The sequence below is a fragment of the Oncorhynchus mykiss genome, chromosome 26 (assembly GCF_013265735.2).
Source record: "Oncorhynchus mykiss isolate Arlee chromosome 26, USDA_OmykA_1.1, whole genome shotgun sequence".
In the NCBI taxonomy this organism is placed as follows: domain Eukaryota; kingdom Metazoa; phylum Chordata; class Actinopteri; order Salmoniformes; family Salmonidae; genus Oncorhynchus; species Oncorhynchus mykiss.
Window position 1 is genome coordinate 3,295,938 of NC_048590.1, and position 25,003 is coordinate 3,320,940.

At 41.4% G+C, this 25,003-nt stretch overlaps 1 protein-coding gene across 9 annotated transcripts in view; it reads left to right on the forward strand.

The window, feature by feature from the left end:
- The window catches only part of LOC110516197 (multidrug resistance-associated protein 9), a 198,014-nt gene extending 173,600 nt beyond the window's left edge, over positions 1–24,414 (forward strand). For 8 of the 9 annotated variants that reach the window (XM_036963498.1, XM_036963492.1, XM_036963493.1 and 5 more), the window contains 9 exons: positions 1,150–1,339; positions 17,379–17,468; positions 17,818–18,007; positions 18,704–18,863; positions 19,500–19,578; positions 20,009–20,122; positions 20,567–20,731; positions 21,213–22,635; positions 23,532–24,414. In XM_036963498.1, the coding sequence (XP_036819393.1) occupies positions 1,150–1,339; positions 17,379–17,468; positions 17,818–18,007; positions 18,704–18,863; positions 19,500–19,578; positions 20,009–20,122; positions 20,567–20,731; positions 21,213–21,305 (1,081 nt within the window). In that variant the 3' untranslated portion in view covers positions 21,306–22,635; positions 23,532–24,414. Of the gene's footprint in view, positions 1–1,149; positions 1,340–17,378; positions 17,469–17,558; positions 17,768–17,817; positions 18,008–18,703; positions 18,864–19,499; positions 19,579–20,008; positions 20,123–20,566; positions 20,732–21,212; positions 22,636–23,531 lie in introns of those variants that run through there. The other variant, XM_036963499.1, reaches the window with a different exon arrangement.
- Positions 24,415–25,003: the final 589 nt, after the last annotated feature.

Genomic DNA, 25,003 nt, shown 5'->3' on the forward strand with positions numbered 1-25,003 from the left:
TGTCATCTACCTGGGGAAATAACTTGGTCTGACCATGGTGTCCTCTACCTGGGGAAATAACTTGGTCTGACCAGGGTGTCATCTACCTGGGGAAATAACTTGGTCTGACCATGGTGTCCTCTACCTGGGGAAATAACTTGGTCTGACCAGGGTTTCATCTACCTGGGGAAATAACTTGGTCTGACCAGGGTGTCATCTACCTGGGGAAATAACTTGGTCTGACCATGGTGTCCTCTACCTGGGGAAATAACTTGGTCTGACCAGGGTGTCATCTACCTGGGGAAATAACTTGGTCTGACCATGGTGTCCTCTACCTGGGGAAATAACTTGGTCTGACAAGGGTTTCATCTACCTGGGGAAATAACTTGGTCTGACCAGGGTGTCATCTACCTGGGGAAATAACTTGGTCTGACCATGGTGTCGTCTACTTGGGGAAATATCTTGGTCTGACCAGGGTTTCATCTACCTGGGGAAATAACTTGGTCTGACCATGGTTTCATCTACCTGGGGAAATAACTTGGTCTGACCATGGTGTCATCTACCTGGGGAAATAACTTGGTCTGACCATGGTGTCCTCTACCTGGGGAAATAACTTGGTCTGACCATGGTGTCCTCTACCTGGGGAAATAACATGGTCTGACCATGGTGTCCTCTACCTGGGGGAAATAACTTGGTCTGACCATGGTTTCATCTACCTGGGGAAATAACTTGGTCTGACCATGGTTTCATCTACCTGGGGAAATAACTTGGTCTGACCATGGTTTCATCTACCTGGGGAAATAACTTGGTCTGACCAGGGTGTCCTCTACCTGGGGGAAATAACTTGGTCTGACCATGGTTTCCTCTACCTGGAGAAATAACTTGGTCTGACCAGGGTTTCCTCTACCTGGGGAAATAGCTTGGACTGACCATGGTGTCCTCTACCCGGGGAAATAACTTGGTCTGACCAGGGTGTCCTCTACCTGGGGAAATAACTTGGTCTGACCATGGTTTCATCTACCCTGGGGAAATAACTTGGTCTGACCAGGGTGTCATCTACCTGGGGAAAAAACTTGGTCTGACCAGGGTGTCATCTACCTGGGGGAAATAACTCAAATAAATGAAGATTAAAAATAATGACAGTCAACACCGTTGTGCATTGTTCTCCAGATTTAAGGAGATGAGCGACAACAACTCCAACCACTTCCTGTTGTTTAACTGTGGGACACGCTGGCTGTCCTTCTGGCTGGACTTTCTGTCTGCCTCAGTCACTCTGCTGGTGGCTCTGTTCGTGGTGCTCAGTTCTCCTGATACCATCAGCCCTGCTATGAAGGGCCTGGCGCTGTCATACACCATACAGGTAGAGTCGAATACACCATACAGGTAGAGTATAATACACCATACAGGTAGAGTCTAATACACCATACAGGTAGAGTCTAATACAGCATACAGGTAGAGTCTAATACTCCATACAGGTAGAGTCTAAATCACCATACAGGTAGAGTCTAATACACCATACAGGTAGAGTCTAATACACCATACAGGTAGAGTCTAATACACCATACAGGTAGAGTCTAATACACCATACAGGTAGTCTAATACACCATACAGGTAGAGTCTAATACACCATACAGGTAGAGTCTAATTAACCATACAGGTAGAGTCTAATACACCATACAGGTAGAGTATAATACACCATACAGGTAGAGTCTAATGTAGAGTCTAGTAATCCATACAGGTAGAGTCTAGTACTAAATACAGGTAGAGTCTAATACACCATACAGGTAGAGTCTAATACTCCATACAGGTAGAGTCTAATGTAGAGTCTAGTACTCCATACAGGTAGAGTCTAATACTAAACAGGTAGAGTCTAATAGTCCATACAGGTAGAGTCTAATGTAGAATCTAGTACTCCATACAGGTAGAGTCTAATGTAGAGTCTAGTACTCCATACAGGTAGAGTCTAATGTAGAGTCTGATACACCATACGTTTAAAGTCTAATGTAGAGTCTAATACACCATACATGTAGAGTTTTATACACCATACAGGTAGAGTCTAGTACTCCATACAGGTATAGTCTAATTCTCCATACAGGTAGAGTCTAATATAGAGTCTAATACTCCATACAGGTAGAGTCTAATGTAGAGTCTGATACACCATACAGGTAGAGTCTAATGTAGAGTCTAATACTCCATACAGGTAGAGTCTAGTACACGATACAGGTAGAGTCTAATACACCATACAGGTAGAGTCTAATACTCCATACAGGTAGAGTCTAATACTCCATACAGGTAGAGTCTAATGTAGAGTCTAATACACCATACAGGTAGAGTCTAGTACTCCATACAGGTAGTCTAATACTCCATACAGGTAGAGTCTAATACTCCATACAGGTAGAGTCTAATATAGAGTCTAATACTCCATACAGGTAGAGTCTAATACACCATACAGGTCGAGTCTAATACACCATACAGGTAGAGTCTAATACACCATACAGGTAGAGTCTAAATCACCATAAAGGTAGAGTCTAAATCACCATACAGGTAGAGTCTAATACACCATACAGGTAGAGTCTAATACACTTTACAGGTAGAGTCTAATGTAGAGTCTAGTACTCCATAGAGGTAGAGTCTAATACACCATACAGGTAGAGTCTAATACTCCATACAGGTAGAGTGTAATACTCCATACAGGTAGAGTGTAATACACCATACAGGTAGAGTCTAATACACCATACAGGTAGAGTCTAATACACTTTACAGGTAGAGTCTAATACACCATACAGGTAGAGTCTAATGTAGAGTCTAGTACTCCATACAGGTAGAGTCTAATACACCATACAGGTAGAGTCTAATACACCATACAGGTAGAGTCTAATACACTTTACAGGTAGAGTCTAATACACCATACAGGTAGAGTCTAATGTAGAGTCTAGTACTCCATACAGGTAGAGTCTAATTTAGAGTCTAGTACTCCATACAGGTAGAGTCTAGTACTCCATACAGGTAGTCTAATACTCCATACAGGTAGAGTCTAATACTCCATACAGGTAGAGTCTAATATAGAGTCTAATACTCCATACAGGTAGAGTCTAATACACCATACAGGTAGAGTCTAATACACCATACAGGTAGAGTCTAATACACCATACAGGTAGAGTCTAATACACCATACAGGTAGAGTCTAATACACCATACAGGTAGAGTCTAATACACCATACAGGTAGAGTCTAATACACCATACAGGTAGAGTCTAAATCACCATACAGGTAGAGTCTAATACACCATACAGGTAGAGTCTAATACACCATACAGGTAGAGTCTAATACACCATACAGGTAGAGTCTAATACACCATACAGGTAGAGTCTAATACACCATACAGGTAGAGTCTTATACACCATACAGGTAGAGTCTAATACTCCATACAGGTAGAGTCTAATATAGAGTCTAATACACCATACAGGTAGAGTCTAATGTAGAGTATAATACTCCATACAGGTAGAGTCTAATGTAGAGTCTAATACACCATACAGGTAGAGTCTAGTACTCCATACAGGTAGTCTAATACTCCATACAGGTAGTCTAATACTCCATACAGGTAGAGTCTAATATAGAGTCTAATACTCCATACAGGTAGAGTCTAATACACCATACAGGTGGAGTCTAATACACCATACAGGTAGAGTCTAATACACCATACAGGTAGAGTCTAATACTCCATACATGTAGAGTCTAAATCACCATACAGGTAGAGTCTAATATAGAGTCTAATACACCATGCAGGTAGAGTCTAATACTCCATACAGGTAGAGTCTAATACTCCATACAGGTAGAGTCTAATACTCCATACAGGTAGAGTCTAATACACCATACAGGTAGAGTCTAAATCACCATACAGGTAGAGTCTAAATCACCATACAGGTAGAGTCTAATATAGAGTCTAATACACCATACAGGTAGAGTCTAATACACCATACAGGTGGAGTCTAATACACCATACAGGTAGAGTCTAATACACCATACAGGTAGAGTCTAATGCTCCATACATGTAGAGTCTAAATCACCATACAGGTAGAGTCTAATATAGAGTCTAATACACCATACAGGTAGAGTCTAATACACCATACAGGTAGAGTCTAATACACCATACAGGTAGAGTCTAAAACACCATACAGGTAGAGTCGAATACTCCATACAGGTAGAGTGTAATACTCCATACAGGTAGAGTGTAATACACCATACAGGTAGAGTCTAATACACCATACAGGTAGAGTCTAATACACTTTACAGGTAGAGTCTAATACACCATACAGGTAGAGTCTAATGTAGAGTCTAGTACTCCATACAGGTAGAGTCTAATACACCATACAGGTAGAGTCTAATACACCATACAGGTAGAGTCTAATACACTTTACAGGTAGAGTCTAATACACCATACAGGTAGAGTCTAATGTAGAGTCTAGTACTCCATACAGGTAGAGTCTAATGTAGAGTCTAGTACTCCATACAGGTAGAGTCTAATACACCATACAGGTAGAGTCTTATACACCATACAGGTAGAGTCTAATACACCATACAGGTAGAGTCTAATGTAGAGTATAATACTCCATACAGGTAGAGTCTAATGTAGAGTCTAATACACCATACAGGTAGAGTCTAGTACTCCATACAGGTTGTTTAATACTCCATACAGGTAGAGTCTAATACTCCATACAGGTAGAGTCTAATATAGAGTCTAATACTCCATACAGGTAGAGTCTAATACACCATACAGGTAGAGTCTAATACACCATACAGGTAGAGTCTAATACACCATACAGGTAGAGTCTAATACACCATACAGGTAGAGTCTAATACACCATACAGGTAGAGTCTAATACACCATACAGGTAGAGTCTAATACACCATACAGGTAGAGTCTAAATCACCATACAGGTAGAGTCTAATACACCATACAGGTAGAGTCTAATACACCATACAGGTAGAGTCTAATACACCATACAGGTAGAGTCTAATACACCATACAGGTAGAGTCTAATACACCATACAGGTAGAGTCTAATACACCATACAGGTAGAGTCTTATACAGCATACAGGTAGAGTCTAATACTCCATACAGGTAGAGTCTAATATAGAGTATAATACACCATACAGGTAGAGTCTAATGTAGAGTATAATACTCCATACAGGTAGAGTCTAATGTAGAGTCTAATACACCATACAGGTAGAGTCTAGTACTCCATACAGGTAGTCTAATACTCCATACAGGTAGTCTAATACTCCATACAGGTAGAGTCTAATATAGAGTCTAATACTCCATACAGGTAGAGTCTAATACTCCATACAGGTAGAGTCTAATACTCCATACAGGTAGAGTCTAATACACCATACAGGTAGAGTCTAAATCACCATACAGGTAGAGTCTAAATCACCATACAGGTAGAGTCTAATATAGAGTCTAATACACCATACAGGTAGAGTCTAATATAGAGTCTAATACTCCATACAGGTAGAGTCTAATACACCATACAGGTAGAGTCTAAATCACCATACAGGTAGAGTCTAATATAGAGTCTAATACTCCATACAGGTAGAGTCTAATACACCATACAGGTAGAGTCTAATACACCATACAGGTAGAGTCTAATATAGAGTATAATACTCCATACAGGTAGAGTCTAATATAGAGTCTAATACTCCATACAGGTAGAGTCTAATACTCCATACAGGTAGAGTCTAAATCACCATACAGGTAGAGTCTAATATAGAGTCTAATACACCATACAGGTAGAGTCTAATACACCATACAGATAGTCTAATACTCCATACAGGTAGAGTCTAATACACCATACAGGTAGAGTCTAATACACCATACAGGTAGAGTCTAATACACCATACAGGTAGAGTCTAATATAGAGTCTAATACACCATACAGGTAGAGTCTAATACACCATACAGGTAGAGTCTAATACACCATACAGGTAGAGTCTAATATAGAGTCTAATACACCATACAGGTAGAGTCTAATACACCATACAGGTAGAGTCTAATACACCATACAGGTAGAGTCTAATACACCATACAGGTAGAGTCTAATACACCATACAGGTAGAGTCTAATACACCATACAGGTAGAGTCTAATACACCATACAGGTAGAGTCTAATACACCATACAGGTGGAGTCTAATACACCATACAGGTAGAGTCTAATACACCATACAGGTAGAGTCTAATACTCCATACATGTAGAGTCTAAATCACCATACAGGTAGAGTCTAATATAGAGTCTAATACACCATGCAGGTAGAGTCTAATACTCCATACAGGTAGAGTCTAATACTCCATACAGGTAGAGTCTAATACTCCATACAGGTAGAGTCTAATACACCATACAGGTAGAGTCTAAATCACCATACAGGTAGAGTCTAAATCACCATACAGGTAGAGTCTAATATAGAGTCTAATACACCATACAGGTAGAGTCTAATACACCATACAGGTGGAGTCTAATACACCATACAGGTAGAGTCTAATACACCATACAGGTAGAGTCTAATGCTCCATACATGTAGAGTCTAAATCACCATACAGGTAGAGTCTAATATAGAGTCTAATACACCATACAGGTAGAGTCTAATACACCATACAGGTAGAGTCTAATACACCATACAGGTAGAGTCTAAAACACCATACAGGTAGAGTCGAATACTCCATACAGGTAGAGTGTAATACTCCATACAGGTAGAGTGTAATACACCATACAGGTAGAGTCTAATACACCATACAGGTAGAGTCTAATACACTTTACAGGTAGAGTCTAATACACCATACAGGTAGAGTCTAATGTAGAGTCTAGTACTCCATACAGGTAGAGTCTAATACACCATACAGGTAGAGTCTAATACACCATACAGGTAGAGTCTAATACACTTTACAGGTAGAGTCTAATACACCATACAGGTAGAGTCTAATGTAGAGTCTAGTACTCCATACAGGTAGAGTCTAATGTAGAGTCTAGTACTCCATACAGGTAGAGTCTAATACACCATACAGGTAGAGTCTTATACACCATACAGGTAGAGTCTAATACACCATACAGGTAGAGTCTAATGTAGAGTATAATACTCCATACAGGTAGAGTCTAATGTAGAGTCTAATACACCATACAGGTAGAGTCTAGTACTCCATACAGGTTGTTTAATACTCCATACAGGTAGAGTCTAATACTCCATACAGGTAGAGTCTAATATAGAGTCTAATACTCCATACAGGTAGAGTCTAATACACCATACAGGTAGAGTCTAATACACCATACAGGTAGAGTCTAATACACCATACAGGTAGAGTCTAATACACCATACAGGTAGAGTCTAATACACCATACAGGTAGAGTCTAATACACCATACAGGTAGAGTCTAATACACCATACAGGTAGAGTCTAAATCACCATACAGGTAGAGTCTAATACACCATACAGGTAGAGTCTAATACACCATACAGGTAGAGTCTAATACACCATACAGGTAGAGTCTAATACACCATACAGGTAGAGTCTAATACACCATACAGGTAGAGTCTAATACACCATACAGGTAGAGTCTTATACAGCATACAGGTAGAGTCTAATACTCCATACAGGTAGAGTCTAATATAGAGTATAATACACCATACAGGTAGAGTCTAATGTAGAGTATAATACTCCATACAGGTAGAGTCTAATGTAGAGTCTAATACACCATACAGGTAGAGTCTAGTACTCCATACAGGTAGTCTAATACTCCATACAGGTAGTCTAATACTCCATACAGGTAGAGTCTAATATAGAGTCTAATACTCCATACAGGTAGAGTCTAATACTCCATACAGGTAGAGTCTAATACTCCATACAGGTAGAGTCTAATACACCATACAGGTAGAGTCTAAATCACCATACAGGTAGAGTCTAAATCACCATACAGGTAGAGTCTAATATAGAGTCTAATACACCATACAGGTAGAGTCTAATATAGAGTCTAATACTCCATACAGGTAGAGTCTAATACACCATACAGGTAGAGTCTAAATCACCATACAGGTAGAGTCTAATATAGAGTCTAATACTCCATACAGGTAGAGTCTAATACACCATACAGGTAGAGTCTAATACACCATACAGGTAGAGTCTAATATAGAGTATAATACTCCATACAGGTAGAGTCTAATATAGAGTCTAATACTCCATACAGGTAGAGTCTAATACTCCATACAGGTAGAGTCTAAATCACCATACAGGTAGAGTCTAATATAGAGTCTAATACACCATACAGGTAGAGTCTAATACACCATACAGATAGTCTAATACTCCATACAGGTAGAGTCTAATACACCATACAGGTAGAGTCTAATACACCATACAGGTAGAGTCTAATACACCATACAGGTAGAGTCTAATATAGAGTCTAATACACCATACAGGTAGAGTCTAATACACCATACAGGTAGAGTCTAATACACCATACAGGTAGAGTCTAATACACCATACAGGTAGAGTCTAATACACCATACAGGTAGAGTCTAATACACCATACAGGTAGAGTCTAATACACCATACAGGTAGAGTCTAATACACCATACAGGTAGAGTCTAATACTCCATACAGGTAGAGTCTAATATAGAGTATAATACTCCATACAGGTAGAGTCTAAATCACCATACAGGTAGAGTCTAATATAGAGTCTAATACACCATACAGGTAGAGTCTAATACACCATACAGGTAGAGTCTAAATCACCATACAGGTAGAGTCTAATATAGAGTATAATACTGCATACAGGTAGAGTCTAATACACCATACAGGTAGAGTCTAATACACCATACAGGTAGAGTATAATACTCCATACAGGTAGAGTCTAAATCACCATACAGGTAGAGTATAATATAGAGTCTAATACACCATACAGGTAGAGTCTAATACACCATACAGGTAGAGTCTAATATAGAGTATAATACTCCATACAGGTAGAGTCTAATACTCCATACAGGTAGAGTCTAATACACCATACAGGTAGCGTCTAATACACCATACAGGTAGAGTCTAATACTCCATACAGGTAGAGTCTAAATCACCATACAGGTAGAGTCTAATATAGAGTCTAATACACCATACAGGTAGAGTCTAATACACCATACAGGTAGAGTCTAATACACCATACAGGTAGAGTCTAATACACCATACAGGTAGAGTCTAATACACCATACAGGTAGAGTATAATACACCATACAGGTAGCGTCTAATACACCATACAGGTAGAGTCTAAATCACCATACAGGTAGAGTCTAAATCACCATACAGGTAGAGTCTAATACACCATACAGGTAGAGTCTAATACACCATACAGGTAGAGTCTAATACACCATACAGGTAGAGTCTAATACACCATACAGGTAGCGTCTAATACACCATACAGGTAGAGTCTAATACACCATAAAGGTAGAGTCTAATACACCATAAAGGTAGAGTCTAATACACCATACAGGTGGAGTCTAATACACCATACAGGTAGTGTCTAATATAGAGTATAATACTCCATACAGGTAGAGTCTAATGTAGAGTCTAATACACCATACAGGTAGAGTCTAGTACTCCATACAGGTAGTCTAATACTCCATACAGGTAGAGTCTAATACTCGATACAGGTAGAGTCTAATATAGAGTCTAATACTCCATACAGGTAGAGTCTAATACACCATACAGGTAGAGTCTAATACACCATACAGGTAGAGTCTAATACACCATACAGGTAGAGTCTAATACACCATACAGGTAGAGTCTAATACACCATACAGGTAGAGTCTAATGTAGAGTTTAGTACTCCATAGAGGTAGAGTCTAATACACCATACAGGTAGAGTCTAATACACCATACAGGTAGAGTCTAATACACCATACAGGTAGAGTCTAATACACCATACAGGTAGAGTCTAATACACCATACAGGTAGAGTCTAATGCACCATACAGGTAGAGTCTAATACACCATACAGGTAGAGTCTAATACACCATACAGGTAGAGTCTAATACACCATACAGGTAGAGTCTAATACACCATACAGGTAGAGTCTAATACACCATACAGGTAGAGTCTAATGTAGAGTTTAGTACTCCATAGAGGTAGAGTCTAATACACCATACAGGTAGAGTCTAATACACCATACAGGTAGAGTCTAATACACCATACAGGTAGAGTCTAATACACCATACAGGTAGAGTCTAATACACCATACAGGTAGAGTCTAATGCACCATACAGGTAGAGTCTAATACTGCATACAGGTAGAGTCTAATGTAGAGTCTAATACACCATACAGGTAGAGTCTAGTACTCCATACAGGCAGAGTCTAATATAGAGTCTAATGCACCATACAGGTAGCGTCTAATACACCATACAGGTAGAGTCTAATATAGAGTATAATAATCCATACAGGTAGAGTCTAATGTAGAGTCTAATACACCATACAGGTAGAGTCTAGTACTCCATACAGGTAGTCTAATACTCCATACAGGTAGAGTCTAATACTCCATACAGGTAGAGTCTAATATAGAGTCTAATACTCCATACAGGTAGAGTCTAATACACCATACAGGTAGAGTCTAATACACCATACAGGTAGAGTCTAATACACCATACAGGTAGAGTCTAATACACCATACAGGTAGAGTCTAATACACCATACAGGTAGAGTCTAATACACCATACAGGTAGAGTCTAATACACCATACAGGTAGAGTATAATACACCATACAGGTAGCGTCTAATACACCATACAGGTAGAGTCTAAATCACCATACAGGTAGAGTCTAAATCACCATACAGGTAGAGTCTAATACACCATACAGGTAGAGTCTAATACACCATACAGGTAGAGTCTAATACACCATACAGGTAGAGTCTAATACACCATACAGGTAGCGTCTAATACACCATACAGGTAGAGTCTAATACACCATAAAGGTAGAGTCTAATACACCATAAAGGTAGAGTCTAATACACCATACAGGTGGAGTCTAATACACCATACAGGTAGAGTCTAATATAGAGTATAATACTCCATACAGGTAGAGTCTAATGTAGAGTCTAATACACCATACAGGTAGAGTCTAGTACTCCATACAGGTAGTCTAATACTCCATACAGGTAGAGTCTAATACTCGATACAGGTAGAGTCTAATATAGAGTCTAATACTCCATCCAGGTAGAGTCTAATACACCATACAGGTAGAGTCTAATACACCATACAGGTAGAGTCTAATACACCATACAGGTAGAGTCTAATACACCATACAGGTAGAGTCTAATACACCATACAGGTAGAGTCTAATACACCATACAGGTAGAGTCTAATGTAGAGTTTAGTACTCCATAGAGGTAGAGTCTAATACACCATACAGGTAGAGTCTAATACACCATACAGGTAGAGTCTAATACACCATACAGGTAGAGTCTAATACACCATACAGGTAGAGTCTAATACACCATACAGGTAGAGTCTAATGCACCATACAGGTAGAGTCTAATACACCATACAGGTAGAGTCTAATACACCATACAGGTAGAGTCTAATACACCATACAGGTAGAGTCTAATACACCATACAGGTAGAGTCTAATACACCATACAGGTAGAGTCTAATGTAGAGTCTAATACACCATACAGGTAGAGTCTAGTACTCCATACAGGTAGTCTAATACTCCATACAGGTAGAGTCTAATACTCGATACAGGTAGAGTCTAATATAGAGTCTAATACTCCATACAGGTAGAGTCTAATACACCATACAGGTAGAGTCTAATACACCATACAGGTAGAGTCTAATACACCATACAGGTAGAGTCTAATACACCATACAGGTAGAGTCTAATACACCATACAGGTAGAGTCTAATACACCATACAGGTAGAGTCTAATGTAGAGTTTAGTACTCCATAGAGGTAGAGTCTAATACACCATACAGGTAGAGTCTAATACACCATACAGGTAGAGTCTAATACACCATACAGGTAGAGTCTAATACACCATACAGGTAGAGTCTAATACACCATACAGGTAGAGTCTAATGCACCATACAGGTAGAGTCTAATACACCATACAGGTAGAGTCTAATACACCATACAGGTAGAGTCTAATACACCATACAGGTAGAGTCTAATACACCATACAGGTAGAGTCTAATACACCATACAGGTAGAGTCTAATGTAGAGTTTAGTACTCCATAGAGGTAGAGTCTAATACACCATACAGGTAGAGTCTAATACACCATACAGGTAGAGTCTAATACACCATACAGGTAGAGTCTAATACACCATACAGGTAGAGTCTAATACACCATACAGGTAGAGTCTAATGCACCATACAGGTAGAGTCTAATACTGCATACAGGTAGAGTCTAATGTAGAGTCTAATACACCATACAGGTAGAGTCTAGTACTCCATACAGGCAGAGTCTAATATAGAGTCTAATGCACCATACAGGTAGCGTCTAATACACCATACAGGTAGAGTCTAATATAGAGTATAATAATCCATACAGGTAGAGTCTAATGTAGAGTCTAATACACCATACAGGTAGAGTCTAGTACTCCATACAGGTAGTCTAATACTCCATACAGGTAGAGTCTAATACTCCATACAGGTAGAGTCTAATATAGAGTCTAATACTCCATACAGGTAGAGTCTAATACACCATACAGGTAGAGTCTAATACACCATACAGGTAGAGTCTAATACACCATACAGGTAGAGTCTAATACACCATACAGGTAGAGTCTAATACACCATACAGGTAGAGTCTAATACACCATACAGGTAGAGTCTAATACACCATACAGGTAGAGTATAATACACCATACAGGTAGCGTCTAATACACCATACAGGTAGAGTCTAAATCACCATACAGGTAGAGTCTAAATCACCATACAGGTAGAGTCTAATACACCATACAGGTAGAGTCTAATACACCATACAGGTAGAGTCTAATACACCATACAGGTAGAGTCTAATACACCATACAGGTAGCGTCTAATACACCATACAGGTAGAGTCTAATACACCATAAAGGTAGAGTCTAATACACCATAAAGGTAGAGTCTAATACACCATACAGGTGGAGTCTAATACACCATACAGGTAGAGTCTAATATAGAGTATAATACTCCATACAGGTAGAGTCTAATGTAGAGTCTAATACACCATACAGGTAGAGTCTAGTACTCCATACAGGTAGTCTAATACTCCATACAGGTAGAGTCTAATACTCGATACAGGTAGAGTCTAATATAGAGTCTAATACTCCATCCAGGTAGAGTCTAATACACCATACAGGTAGAGTCTAATACACCATACAGGTAGAGTCTAATACACCATACAGGTAGAGTCTAATACACCATACAGGTAGAGTCTAATACACCATACAGGTAGAGTCTAATACACCATACAGGTAGAGTCTAATGTAGAGTTTAGTACTCCATAGAGGTAGAGTCTAATACACCATACAGGTAGAGTCTAATACACCATACAGGTAGAGTCTAATACACCATACAGGTAGAGTCTAATACACCATACAGGTAGAGTCTAATACACCATACAGGTAGAGTCTAATGCACCATACAGGTAGAGTCTAATACACCATACAGGTAGAGTCTAATACACCATACAGGTAGAGTCTAATACACCATACAGGTAGAGTCTAATACACCATACAGGTAGAGTCTAATGTAGAGTTTAGTACTCCATAGAGGTAGAGTATAATACACCATACAGGTAGAGTCTAATACACCATACAGGTAGAGTCTAATACACCATACAGGTAGAGTCTAATACACCATACAGGTAGAGTCTAATACACCATACAGGTAGAGTCTAATGCACCATACAGGTAGAGTCTAATACTGCATACAGGTAGAGTCTAATGTAGAGTCTAATACACCATACAGGTAGAGTCTAGTACTCCATACAGGCAGAGTCTAATATAGAGTCTAATGCACCATACAGGTAGCGTCTAATACACCATACAGGTAGAGTCTAATATAGAGTATAATAATCCATACAGGTAGAGTCTAATGTAGAGTCTAATACACCATACAGGTAGAGTCTAGGACTCCATACAGGTAGTCTAATACGCCATACAGGTAGAGTCTAATACTCCATACAGGTAGAGTCTAATATAGAGTCTAATACTCCATACAGGTAGAGTCTAATACACCATACAGGTAGAGTCTAATACACCATACAGGTAGAGTCTAATACACCATACAGGTAGAGTCTAATACACCATACAGGTAGAGTCTAATACACCATACAGGTAGAGTCTAATACACCATACAGGTAGAGTCTAATACACCATACAGGTAGCGTCTAATACACCATACAGGTAGAGTCTAATACACCATAAAGGTAGAGTCTAATACACCATAAAGGTAGAGTCTAATACACCATACAGGTGGAGTCTAATACACCATACAGGTAGAGTCTAATATAGAGTATAATACTCCATACAGGTAGAGTCTAATGTAGAGTCTAATACACCATACAGGTAGAGTCTAGTACTCCATACAGGTAGTCTAATACTCCATACAGGTAGAGTCTAATACTCGATACAGGTAGAGTCTAATATAGAGTCTAATACTCCATACAGGTAGAGTCTAATACACCATACAGGTAGAGTCTAATACACCATACAGGTAGAGTCTAATACACCATACAGGTAGAGTCTAATACACCATACAGGTAGAGTCTAATACACCATACAGGTAGAGTCTAATGTAGAGTTTAGTACTCCATAGAGGTAGAGTCTAATACACCATACAGGTAGAGTCTAATACACCATACAGGTAGAGTCTAATACACCATACAGGTAGAGTCTAATACACCATACAGGTAGAGTCTAATACAACATACAGGTAGAGTCTAATGCACCATACAGGTAGAGTCAAATACACCATACAGGTAGAGTCTAATACACCATACAGGTAGAGTCTAATACACCATACAGGTAGAGTCTAATACACCATACAGGTAGAGTCTAATACACCATACAGGTAGAGTCTAATGTAGAGTTTAGTACTCCATAGAGGTAGAGTCTAATACACCATACAGGTAGAGTCTAATACACCATACAGGTAGAGTCTAATACACCATACAGGTAGAGTCTAATACACCATACAGGTAGAGTCTAATACACCATACAGGTAGAGTCTAATGCACCATACAGGTAGAGTCTAATACTGCATACAGGTAGAGTCTAATGTAGAGTCTAATACACCATACAGGTAGAGTCTAGTACTCCATACAGGTAGAGTCTAATATAGAGTCTAATGCACCATACAGGTAGCGTCTAATACACCATACAGGTAGAGTCTAATATAGAATATAATACTCCATACAGGTAGAGTCTAATGTAGAGTCTAATACACCATACAGGTAGAGTCTAGTACTCCATACAGGTAGTCTAATACTCCATACAGGTAGAGTCTAATACTCCATACAGGTAGAGTCTAATATAGAGTCTAATACTCCATACAGGTAGAGTCTAATACACCATACAGGTAGAGTCTAATACACCATACAGGTAGAGTCTAATACACCATACAGGTAGAGTCTAATACACCATACAGGTAGAGTCTAATACACCATACAGGTAGAGTCTAATACACCATACAGGTAGAGTCTAATGTAGAGTTTAGTACTCCATAGAGGTAGAGTCTAATACACCATACAGGTAGAGTCTAATACACCATACAGGTAGAGTCTAATACACCATACAGGTAGAGTCTAATACACCATACAGGTAGAGTCTAATACACCATACAGGTAGAGTCTAATACTCCATACAGGTAGAGTCTAATACACCATACAGGTATAGTCTAATACACTAAACAGGTAGAGTCTAATACACTTTACAGGCAGAGTCTAATACACCATACAGGTAGAGTCTAATGTAGAGTCTAGTACTCCATAAAGGTCGAGTCTAATGTAGAGTCTAGTACTCCATACAGGTAGAGTCTAATGTAGAGTCTAGTACTCCATACAGGTAGAGTCTAATACACCATACAGGTAGAGTCTAATACACAATACAGGTAGAGTCTAATACACCATACAGGTAGAGTCTAATACACCATACAGGTAGAGTCTAATACTCCATACAGGTAGAGTCTAATACACCATACAGGTAGAGTCTAATGTAGAGTCTAATACTCCATACGTTTAGAGTCTAATATAGAGTCTAGTACTCCATACAGGTAGAGTCTAATGTAGAGTCTGATACACCATACAGGTAGAGTCTAATGTAGAGTCTAGTACTCCATACGTTTAGAGTCTAATATAGAGTCTAATACTCCATACAGGTAGAGTCTAAATCACCATACAGGTAGAGTCTAATATAGAGTCTAATACTCCATACAGGTAGAGTCTAATACACCATACAGGTAGAGTCTAAATCACCATACAGGTAGAGTCTAATATAGAGTCTAATACACCATGCAGGTAGAGTCTAATACTCCATACAGGTAGAGTCTAATACTCCATACAGGTAGAGTCTAATACACCATACAGGTAGAGTCTAATACTCCATACAGATAGAGTCTAATACTCCATACATGTAGAGTCTAAATCACCATACAGGTAGAGTCTAATATAGAGTCTAATACTCCATACAGGTAGAGTCTAATACACCATACAGGTAGAGTCTAATACACCATACAGGTAGAGTCTAATACACCATACAGGTAGAGTCTAATATAGAGCCTAATACTCCATACAGGTAGAGTCTAAATCACCATACAGGTAGAGTCTAATACACCATACAGGTAGAGTCTAATATAGAGTCTAATACACCATACAGGTAGAGTCTAATATAGAGTCTAATACTCCATACAGGTAGAGTCTAATACACCATACAGGTAGAGTCTAATACACCATACAGGTAGAGTCTAATACACCATACAGGTAGAGTCTAATATAGAGTCTAATACACCATACAGGTAGAGTCTAATACACCATACAGGTAGGGACTAAATCACCATACAGGTAGAGTCTAATACACCATACAGGTAGTCTAATACTCCATACAGGTAGAGTCTAATACACCATACAGGTAGAGTGTACGTGGTTATAACTGTAGTGTGTATCTCTGTTGTTTCATGTAGCTTCCTTTCCATGTTGCGTTCATTATTGCGCTCCCAGTATAGACTATTTCACTGACAGTTAAGTACAGGTGGAGCGACAGATCTTGAGGCCTGTCAATGATCAATATGACTCAATGCTGCCCTCTAGTATTCTAACAGTAAACCTACAGGTAAGATTTGTCAGATTACCAGTTGTGATGGAGTTTGTTGCCTGTGTTTTGTGTTATCTGTTGTCCAGTTGACAGGTATGCTCCAGTATGTTGTAAGGCTGTCTACGGAGCTGGAGGCCAAGTTCCTGTCAGTGGAGAGACTACAGGAGTACATCGAGGTGAGAACGTCAACACTTTCTAACTCGAATACACAAATAATGTCTTACCGTCTTCATGACCTTTTAATACACTGTTATTCTCCTGTCCAGGGTTGTGTCTCTGAGGCGTTTATGTTTCTGTCCAGGGTTGTGTCTCTGAGGCATCCAGAATGTTGTCTGTTATAATCATGTTTCTGTCCAGGGTTGTGTCTCTGAGGCGTCCAGAATGTTGTCTGTTATAATCATGTTTCTGTCCAGGGTTGTGTCTCTGACGCATCCAGAATGTTGTCTGTTATAATCATGTTTCTGTCCAGGGTTCTGTCTCTGAGGCATCCAGAATGTTGTCTGTTATAATCATGTTTCTGTCCAGGGTTGTGTCTCTGAGGCGCCCAGGAGAGTTAAAGACGCCCTCATCCCAGAGGGTTGGCCTCATAAAGGGGCCATCTCCTTTAAGGACTACACAATGAGGTACAGAGCGAACACCCCCATCGTGCTCGACGGACTCCAGCTCAACATCCAGCCCAGGGAGAAGCTGGGCATCGTGGGGAGGACAGGCTCCGGTAAGACCTCAGTCCAACTCATTGTCAGAGTTGAACTTGTCTGTACTATGTGTCTTTGCCTGCTGCTGGTGGCTAACTGTATTTCACAGATAAGGCCTCAGTTTAGACCACCTACTCACTGTCATAATGTTAACATGAAACACCACAGTGAACATTGTCATTGCGATATATAGTGGCATTTGGAAAGTATTCAGACCACATTTTGTTACATTACAACCTTGTTCTAAAAATGGATTAAATCGTTTTTTTTCCCTTGACCAATCTACACACAATACTCCATAATGACATCACAATGCCCCTTAATGACATCACAATACCCCTTAATGACATCACAATACTCTAGAATTACAAAGGAAAAACAGGTTTTTAGAAATTTTTGCAAATATATTAATAGTAAAACACTGAAATATAACATTTCCATCAGTATTCAGACCCTTTACTCAGTACTTTGTTGAAGCACCTTTGGCAGAGATTCCAGCCTGGAGTCTTCTTGGGTATGACGCTACAAACTTGGCACACCTGTATTTGGGGAGTTTCTCCCATTGTTCTCTGCAGATCCTCTCAAACTCTGTCAGGTTGTATGGGGAGCGTCACTGCACAGCTATTTTTCAGTATATAACCTGTATATAACCTGGATGTGTTGTATATAACCTGGATGTGCTGTACATAGCCTGGATATTATATGTCACCCAACAGGGAAGTCTTCTTTAGGAGTGGCCCTGTTCCGCCTGGTGGAACCAGCTGCAGGGACTATCTTCATAGATGGGGTGGACACCAGCGCTATCGGCCTGGAGGACCTCCGCAGTAAACTATCAGTCATCCCCCAGGACCCTGTCCTATTCATCGGCACAGTCAGGTAATAGCACTGTCTGTTACACAGACACAGACTGCTACACAGTACACTAGTCACCTATAGAAACAGACTGCATAGACCAGGTAATACCACTGTCTACACAGTACACTAGTCACCTATAGAAACAGACTGCATAGACCAGGTAATACCACTGGTTCAGGACTAGTTTCTCCAGGTATGACCTCTCTGTCAACCTGTATGTATCTCTATCTGACTGGGTTCAGGACTAGTTTCTCCAGGTATGACCTCTCTGTCAACCTGTATTACTGTGTCTCTATCTCACTGGGTTAAGGACTAGTTTCTCCAGGTGTGACCTCTCTGTCAGCCTGTATGTGTCTCTACCTGACTGGATTCAGGACTAGTTTCTCCAGGTATGACCACTCTGTCAACCTGTATTACTGTGTCTCTATCTCACTGGGTTCAGGACTAGTTTCTCCAGGTATGACCTCTCTGTCAACCTGTATTACTGTGTCTCTATCTGACTGGGTTCAGGACTAGTTTCTCCAGATATGACCTCTCTGTCAGCCTGCATTACTGTGTCTCTACCTGACTGGGTTCAGGACTAGTTTCTCCAGGTATGACCTCTCTGTCAACCTGTATTACTGTGTCTCTACAATGTGACTTGTTCCCCTGCTGCAGGTATAATCTGGATCCTTTCAACAACTATAGTGATGAGGACATCTGGTCTGCTCTGGATAAGACCTTCATGAAACACACAGTACGTACAGCCTCTATGGGGACCATTACATGAGGCATGGTTTACTGTAGGTTGTCTGACTCTATGGGGACCTGGTTTACTGTAGGTTGTCTGACTCTATGGGAACCTGGTTTACTGTCTGTTGTCTGATGATCATGGTGATTTTGATGGTGGTGATTATGATGGTGATGATTATGGTGGTGATGATCATGGTGATTATGATAATGGTGATGATGACAGTGATAAAGTTGATGATAATGCTAATGTTGGTTATGATGGCGATGATGATAATGATGGTTATAATGATGGTGGTGATGATGATGATGGTGGTGATGGTGATGATGTTGGTGGTGATGATGATGGTGGTGGTGATGATGATGACGATGATGACGATGTTGACCATCACGTTCATGATGATACCGACAACGCCACGTCCCTCTGTGTGTCTCAGATCTCCAGTCTCCCTGAGAAGCTGCAGTCGGAGGTAGTGGAAAATGGAGAGAACTTCTCTGTAGGAGAGAGACAGCTGATGTGTATGGCCAGAGCACTGCTACGAAACTCCAAGGTCAGCTCACAGAAAGATCTCCTCTTACAGCAACATACGATGTACATACAGCTAGCCGTACCGTATCCCAGGAAAATGGATTTTACGGTCCAGAAATGACCAGGTATTTACTACCTAATTGACATAGTTACCTAGCCTCGATTTCCAAGCCTCTTCCAGACCTGGAAGGATGGCGTTGCGAGACTACACAGCTGGTATCCTAGTAACCTGAATGACACGTTAGCCTGGTCTCTCCTCCTCTTTCAAGACTACACAGCTGGTATCCTGAATAACCTGAATGACACGTTAGCCTGGTCTCTCCTCCTCTTTCAAGACTACACAGCTGGTATCCTAGTAACCTGAATTACACGTTAGCCTGGTCTCTCCTCCTCTTTCAAGAATACACAGCTGGTATCCTAGTAACCTGAATGACATGTTAGCCTGGTCTTTCCTCCTCTTTCTCAGATCATCTTGTTGGACGAGGCGACGGCGTCGATCGACTCAGAAACGGACTCTCTGATCCAGCACACCATCAGAGACGCGTTCCAGGACTGTACCATGCTCACTATCGCTCACCGCATTAACACTGTCCTGGAGTCAGATCGTATACTGGTCATGGACGCTGGAAGGGTAGGCTATACACACACACACACACACACACACAGAGACAGACAGACAGACAGACAGACAGACAGACAGACAGACAGACAGACAGACAGACAGACAGACAGACAGACAGACAGACAGACAGACAGACAGACAGACAACCCTACTGTGGGGTTCAAGCTGACTCCAACTAAGAGAATAAAACCTTAAGGCTCTCCTGTTTCTTCAGAGAAACGGTCATGTATTGGCTTCATATTGGTTTTTAAAAGGATTCAAAACAAACTAAACATTGGTGAATATTGACTGAGAGGAGACAGACAGATGTATTAATGAACTGAGATATATGTGTGTGTTCTGTGTTTGTGTTCTGTGTGTGTGTTCTGTGTGTGTGTGTTCTGTGTGTTCTGTGTGTGTATGTGTGTTCTGTTCTGTGTGTGTGTGTGTGTGTGTGTGTGTGTGTGTGTGTGTGTGTGTGTGTTCTGTGTGTTCTGTGTCCACCTGGCAGGTGGTTGAGTGTGACAGTCCAGAGGTCCTGATGCAGAGACCAGATTCTCAGTTTGCAGCTCTCCTGACTGCAGCCAACACCGTCAACACATGAGCCTGGACACACCCCCATCTGTCGTCTGGACACACCTTCATCTGCAGTCTGGACACACCCCCATCTGTAGACTGGACACACCCCCATGAGTCTGGTCACACCTCCATCTGCAGTCTGGACACACCCCCATGACTCTGGTCACACCTCCATCTGCAGTCTGGACACAACTCCATCTGTAGTCTGGTCACACCTCAATCTGTAGTCTGGACACACCTTCATCTGAAGTCTGGTCACACCCCCATGAGTCTGGACACACCTCCATCTGTAGTCTGGTCACACCTCCATCTGAAGTCTGGACACACCTCCATCTGCAGTCTGGACACACCTCCATCTGTAGTCTGGTCACACCTCAATCTGTAGTCTGGTCACACCTCCATCTGCAGTCTGGTCTGAACTCCATCTGCAGTCTGGTCACACCTCCATCTGCAGTCTGGACACACCTCCATCTGCAGTCTGGACACACCTCCATCTGCAGTCTGGTCTGCTCTCCATCTGCAGTCTGGACACACCTCCATCTGAAGTCAGGACACACCTCCATCTGCAGTCTGGACACACCTCCATCTGCAGTCTGGACACACCTCCATCTGCAGTCTGGACACACCTCCATCTGAAGTCTGGTCACACCTCCATCTGTAGTCTGGTCACACCTCCATCTGCAGTCTGGACACACCTCCATGAGTCTGGACACACCTCCATCTGAAGTCTGGACACAAATCCATCTGTAGTCTGGGCACACATCCATCTGCAGTCTGTACACATCTCCATGAGTCTGGTCACACCTAAAACTGAAGTCTGGACACACCTCCATCTGCAGTCTGGACACACCTCCATCTGTAGTCTGGTCACACCTCAATCTGTAGTCTGGTCACACCTCCATCTGCAGTCTGGTCTGAACTCCATCTGCAGTCTGGTCACACCTCCATCTGCAGTCTGGACACACCTCCATCTGCAGTCTGGACACACCTCCATCTGCAGTCTGGTCTGCTCTCCATCTGCAGTCTGGACACACCTCCATGAGTCTGGACACACCTCCATCTGAAGTCTGGACACAAATCCATCTGTAGTCTGGGCACACATCCATCTGCAGTCTGTACACATCTCCATGAGTCTGGTCACACCTACAACTGAAGTCTGGACACACCTCCATCTGCAGTCTGGACACACCTCCATCTGTAGTCTGCACACACCTCTATCTGTAGCCTCGTCCCACCTCCATCTGCAGTCTGGACACACCCCCATGAGTCTGGTCACACCTCCATCTGTAGTCTGCACACACCTCCATGAGTCTGGTCACATCTCCATCTGCAGTCTGGACAAACCCCCATATGAGGTCTGGTCTGCTCTCCATCTGCAGTCTGGACACACCTCCATCTGAAGTCAGGACACACCTCCATGAGTCTGGACACACCTCCATCTGAAGTCTGGACACAAATCCATCTGTAGTCTGGGATCACATCCATCTGCAGTCTGTACACACCTCCATGAGTCTGGTCACACCTAAAACTGAAGTCTGGACACACCTCCATCTGAAGTCTGGACACCTCTCCATCTGTAGTCTGGACACACCTCTATCTGTAGCCTCGTCCCACCTCCATCTGCAGTCTGGACACACCCCCATGAGTCTGGTCACACCTCCATCTGTAGTCTGCACACACCTCCATGAGTCTGGTCACATCTCCATCTGCAGTCTGGACACACCTCTATCTGCAGTCTGGTCTGCTCTCCATCTGCAGTCTGGACACACCTCCATCTGAAGTCAGGACACACCTCCATCTGCAGTCCGGACACACCTTCATCTGCAGTCTGGACACACTTCCATCTGCAGTCTGGACACACCTCCATCTGAAGTCTGGTCACACCTCCATCAGTAGTCTGGTCACACCTCCATCTGCAGTCTGGACACACCTCCATGAGTCTGGACACACCTCCATCTGAAGTCTGGACACAAATCCATCTGTAGTCTGGGCACACATCCATCTGCAGTCTGTACACACCTCCATGAGTCTGGTCACACCTAAAACTGAAGTCTGGACACACCTCCATCTGAAGTCTGGACACCTCTCCATCTGTAGTCTGGACACACCTCCATCTGTAGCCTCGTCCCACCTCCATCTGCAGTCTGGACACACCCCCATGAGTCTGGTCACACCTCCATCTGTAGTCTGCACACACCTCCATGAGTCTGGTCACATCTCCATCTGCAGTCTGGACAAACCCCCATATGAGGTCTGGACACACCCCCATATGAAGTCCGGACACACCCCCATATGAAGTCTGGACACACCCTCATATGAAATCTGGACACGACCCCATCTGAAGTCTCCGCCCACCACCTGTCCTTAATTGTCGGACCACCCCAACCCTCAACGCTTTCTCTGTTTTCCATGGACACACATGAATGTGCATGTGCCTGCGCGCACGCTTATCCACACAAACATATGCAAACACACACACACACGTGCGCGTGCATACCTAAAGCCTAGGGCATTAGCATCATGCTAGCATTGACTAAGGAAGCTGTATCAGGCAGTAACACCATTATGAAGTGACTAAACAGCAGTAACACCATTATGAAGTGACTAAACAGCAGTAACACCATTATGAAGTAACAAAACAGCAGTAACACCATTATGAAGTGACAAAACAGCAGTACCACCATTATGAAACCATAAAACAGCAGTAACACCATTATGAAGTGACAAAACAGCAGTAACACCATAATGAAACTACAAAACAGCAGTAACACCATTATGAAGTAACAAAACAGCAGTAACACCATTATGAAGTAACAAAACAGCAGTAACACCACTATGAAACTACAAAACAGCAGTAACACCATTATGAAACAACAAAACAGCAGTAACACCATTGTGAAGTAACAAAACAGCAGTAACACCATTATGAAGTGACAAAACAGCAGTAACACCATTATGAAGTGACAAAACAGCAGGAACACCATTATGAAGTAACAAAACAGCAGTAACACCATTATGAAGTAACAAAACAGCAGTAACACCATTATGAAGTGACAAAACAGCAGTAACACCATTATGAAGTGACAAAACAGCAGTAACACCATTATGAAGTGACAAAACAGCAGTAACACCATTATGAAGTGACAAAACAGCAGTAACACCATTATGAAGTGACAAAACAGCAGTAACACCATTATGAAACGACAAAACAGCTCTAACACCATTATGATACAACAAAAGAGCAGTAACACCATGATGAAACAACAAAACAGCAGTAACACCGTTATGAAGTGACAAAACAGCAGTAACACCATTATGAAGTGACAAAACAGCAGTAACACCATTATGAAACTACAAAACAGCTGTAACGTTTATATGATTCCCAGCACGTTGTCTTTTATATGATTCCCAGCAGGTTAACAGGTTGTATTCTATATGATTCACAGCACGTTGTCTTTTATATGATTCCCAGCACTTTGTCTTGTATTTGATTCACAGCACGTTGTCTTTTATATGATTCCCAGCAGGTTAACACATTGTATTCTATATGATTCCCAGCAGGTTAACATGTTGTCTTTTATATGATTCCCAGAACGTTGTATTTTATATGATTCACAGCACTTTGTCTTGTATTTGATTCACAGCAGTGAAAACAGGCAGTAAAGAGGATTTATTTTTTGATCATCCTAGGTGAATGTTAGCCTGGGTACCAGGCCTGTTTGT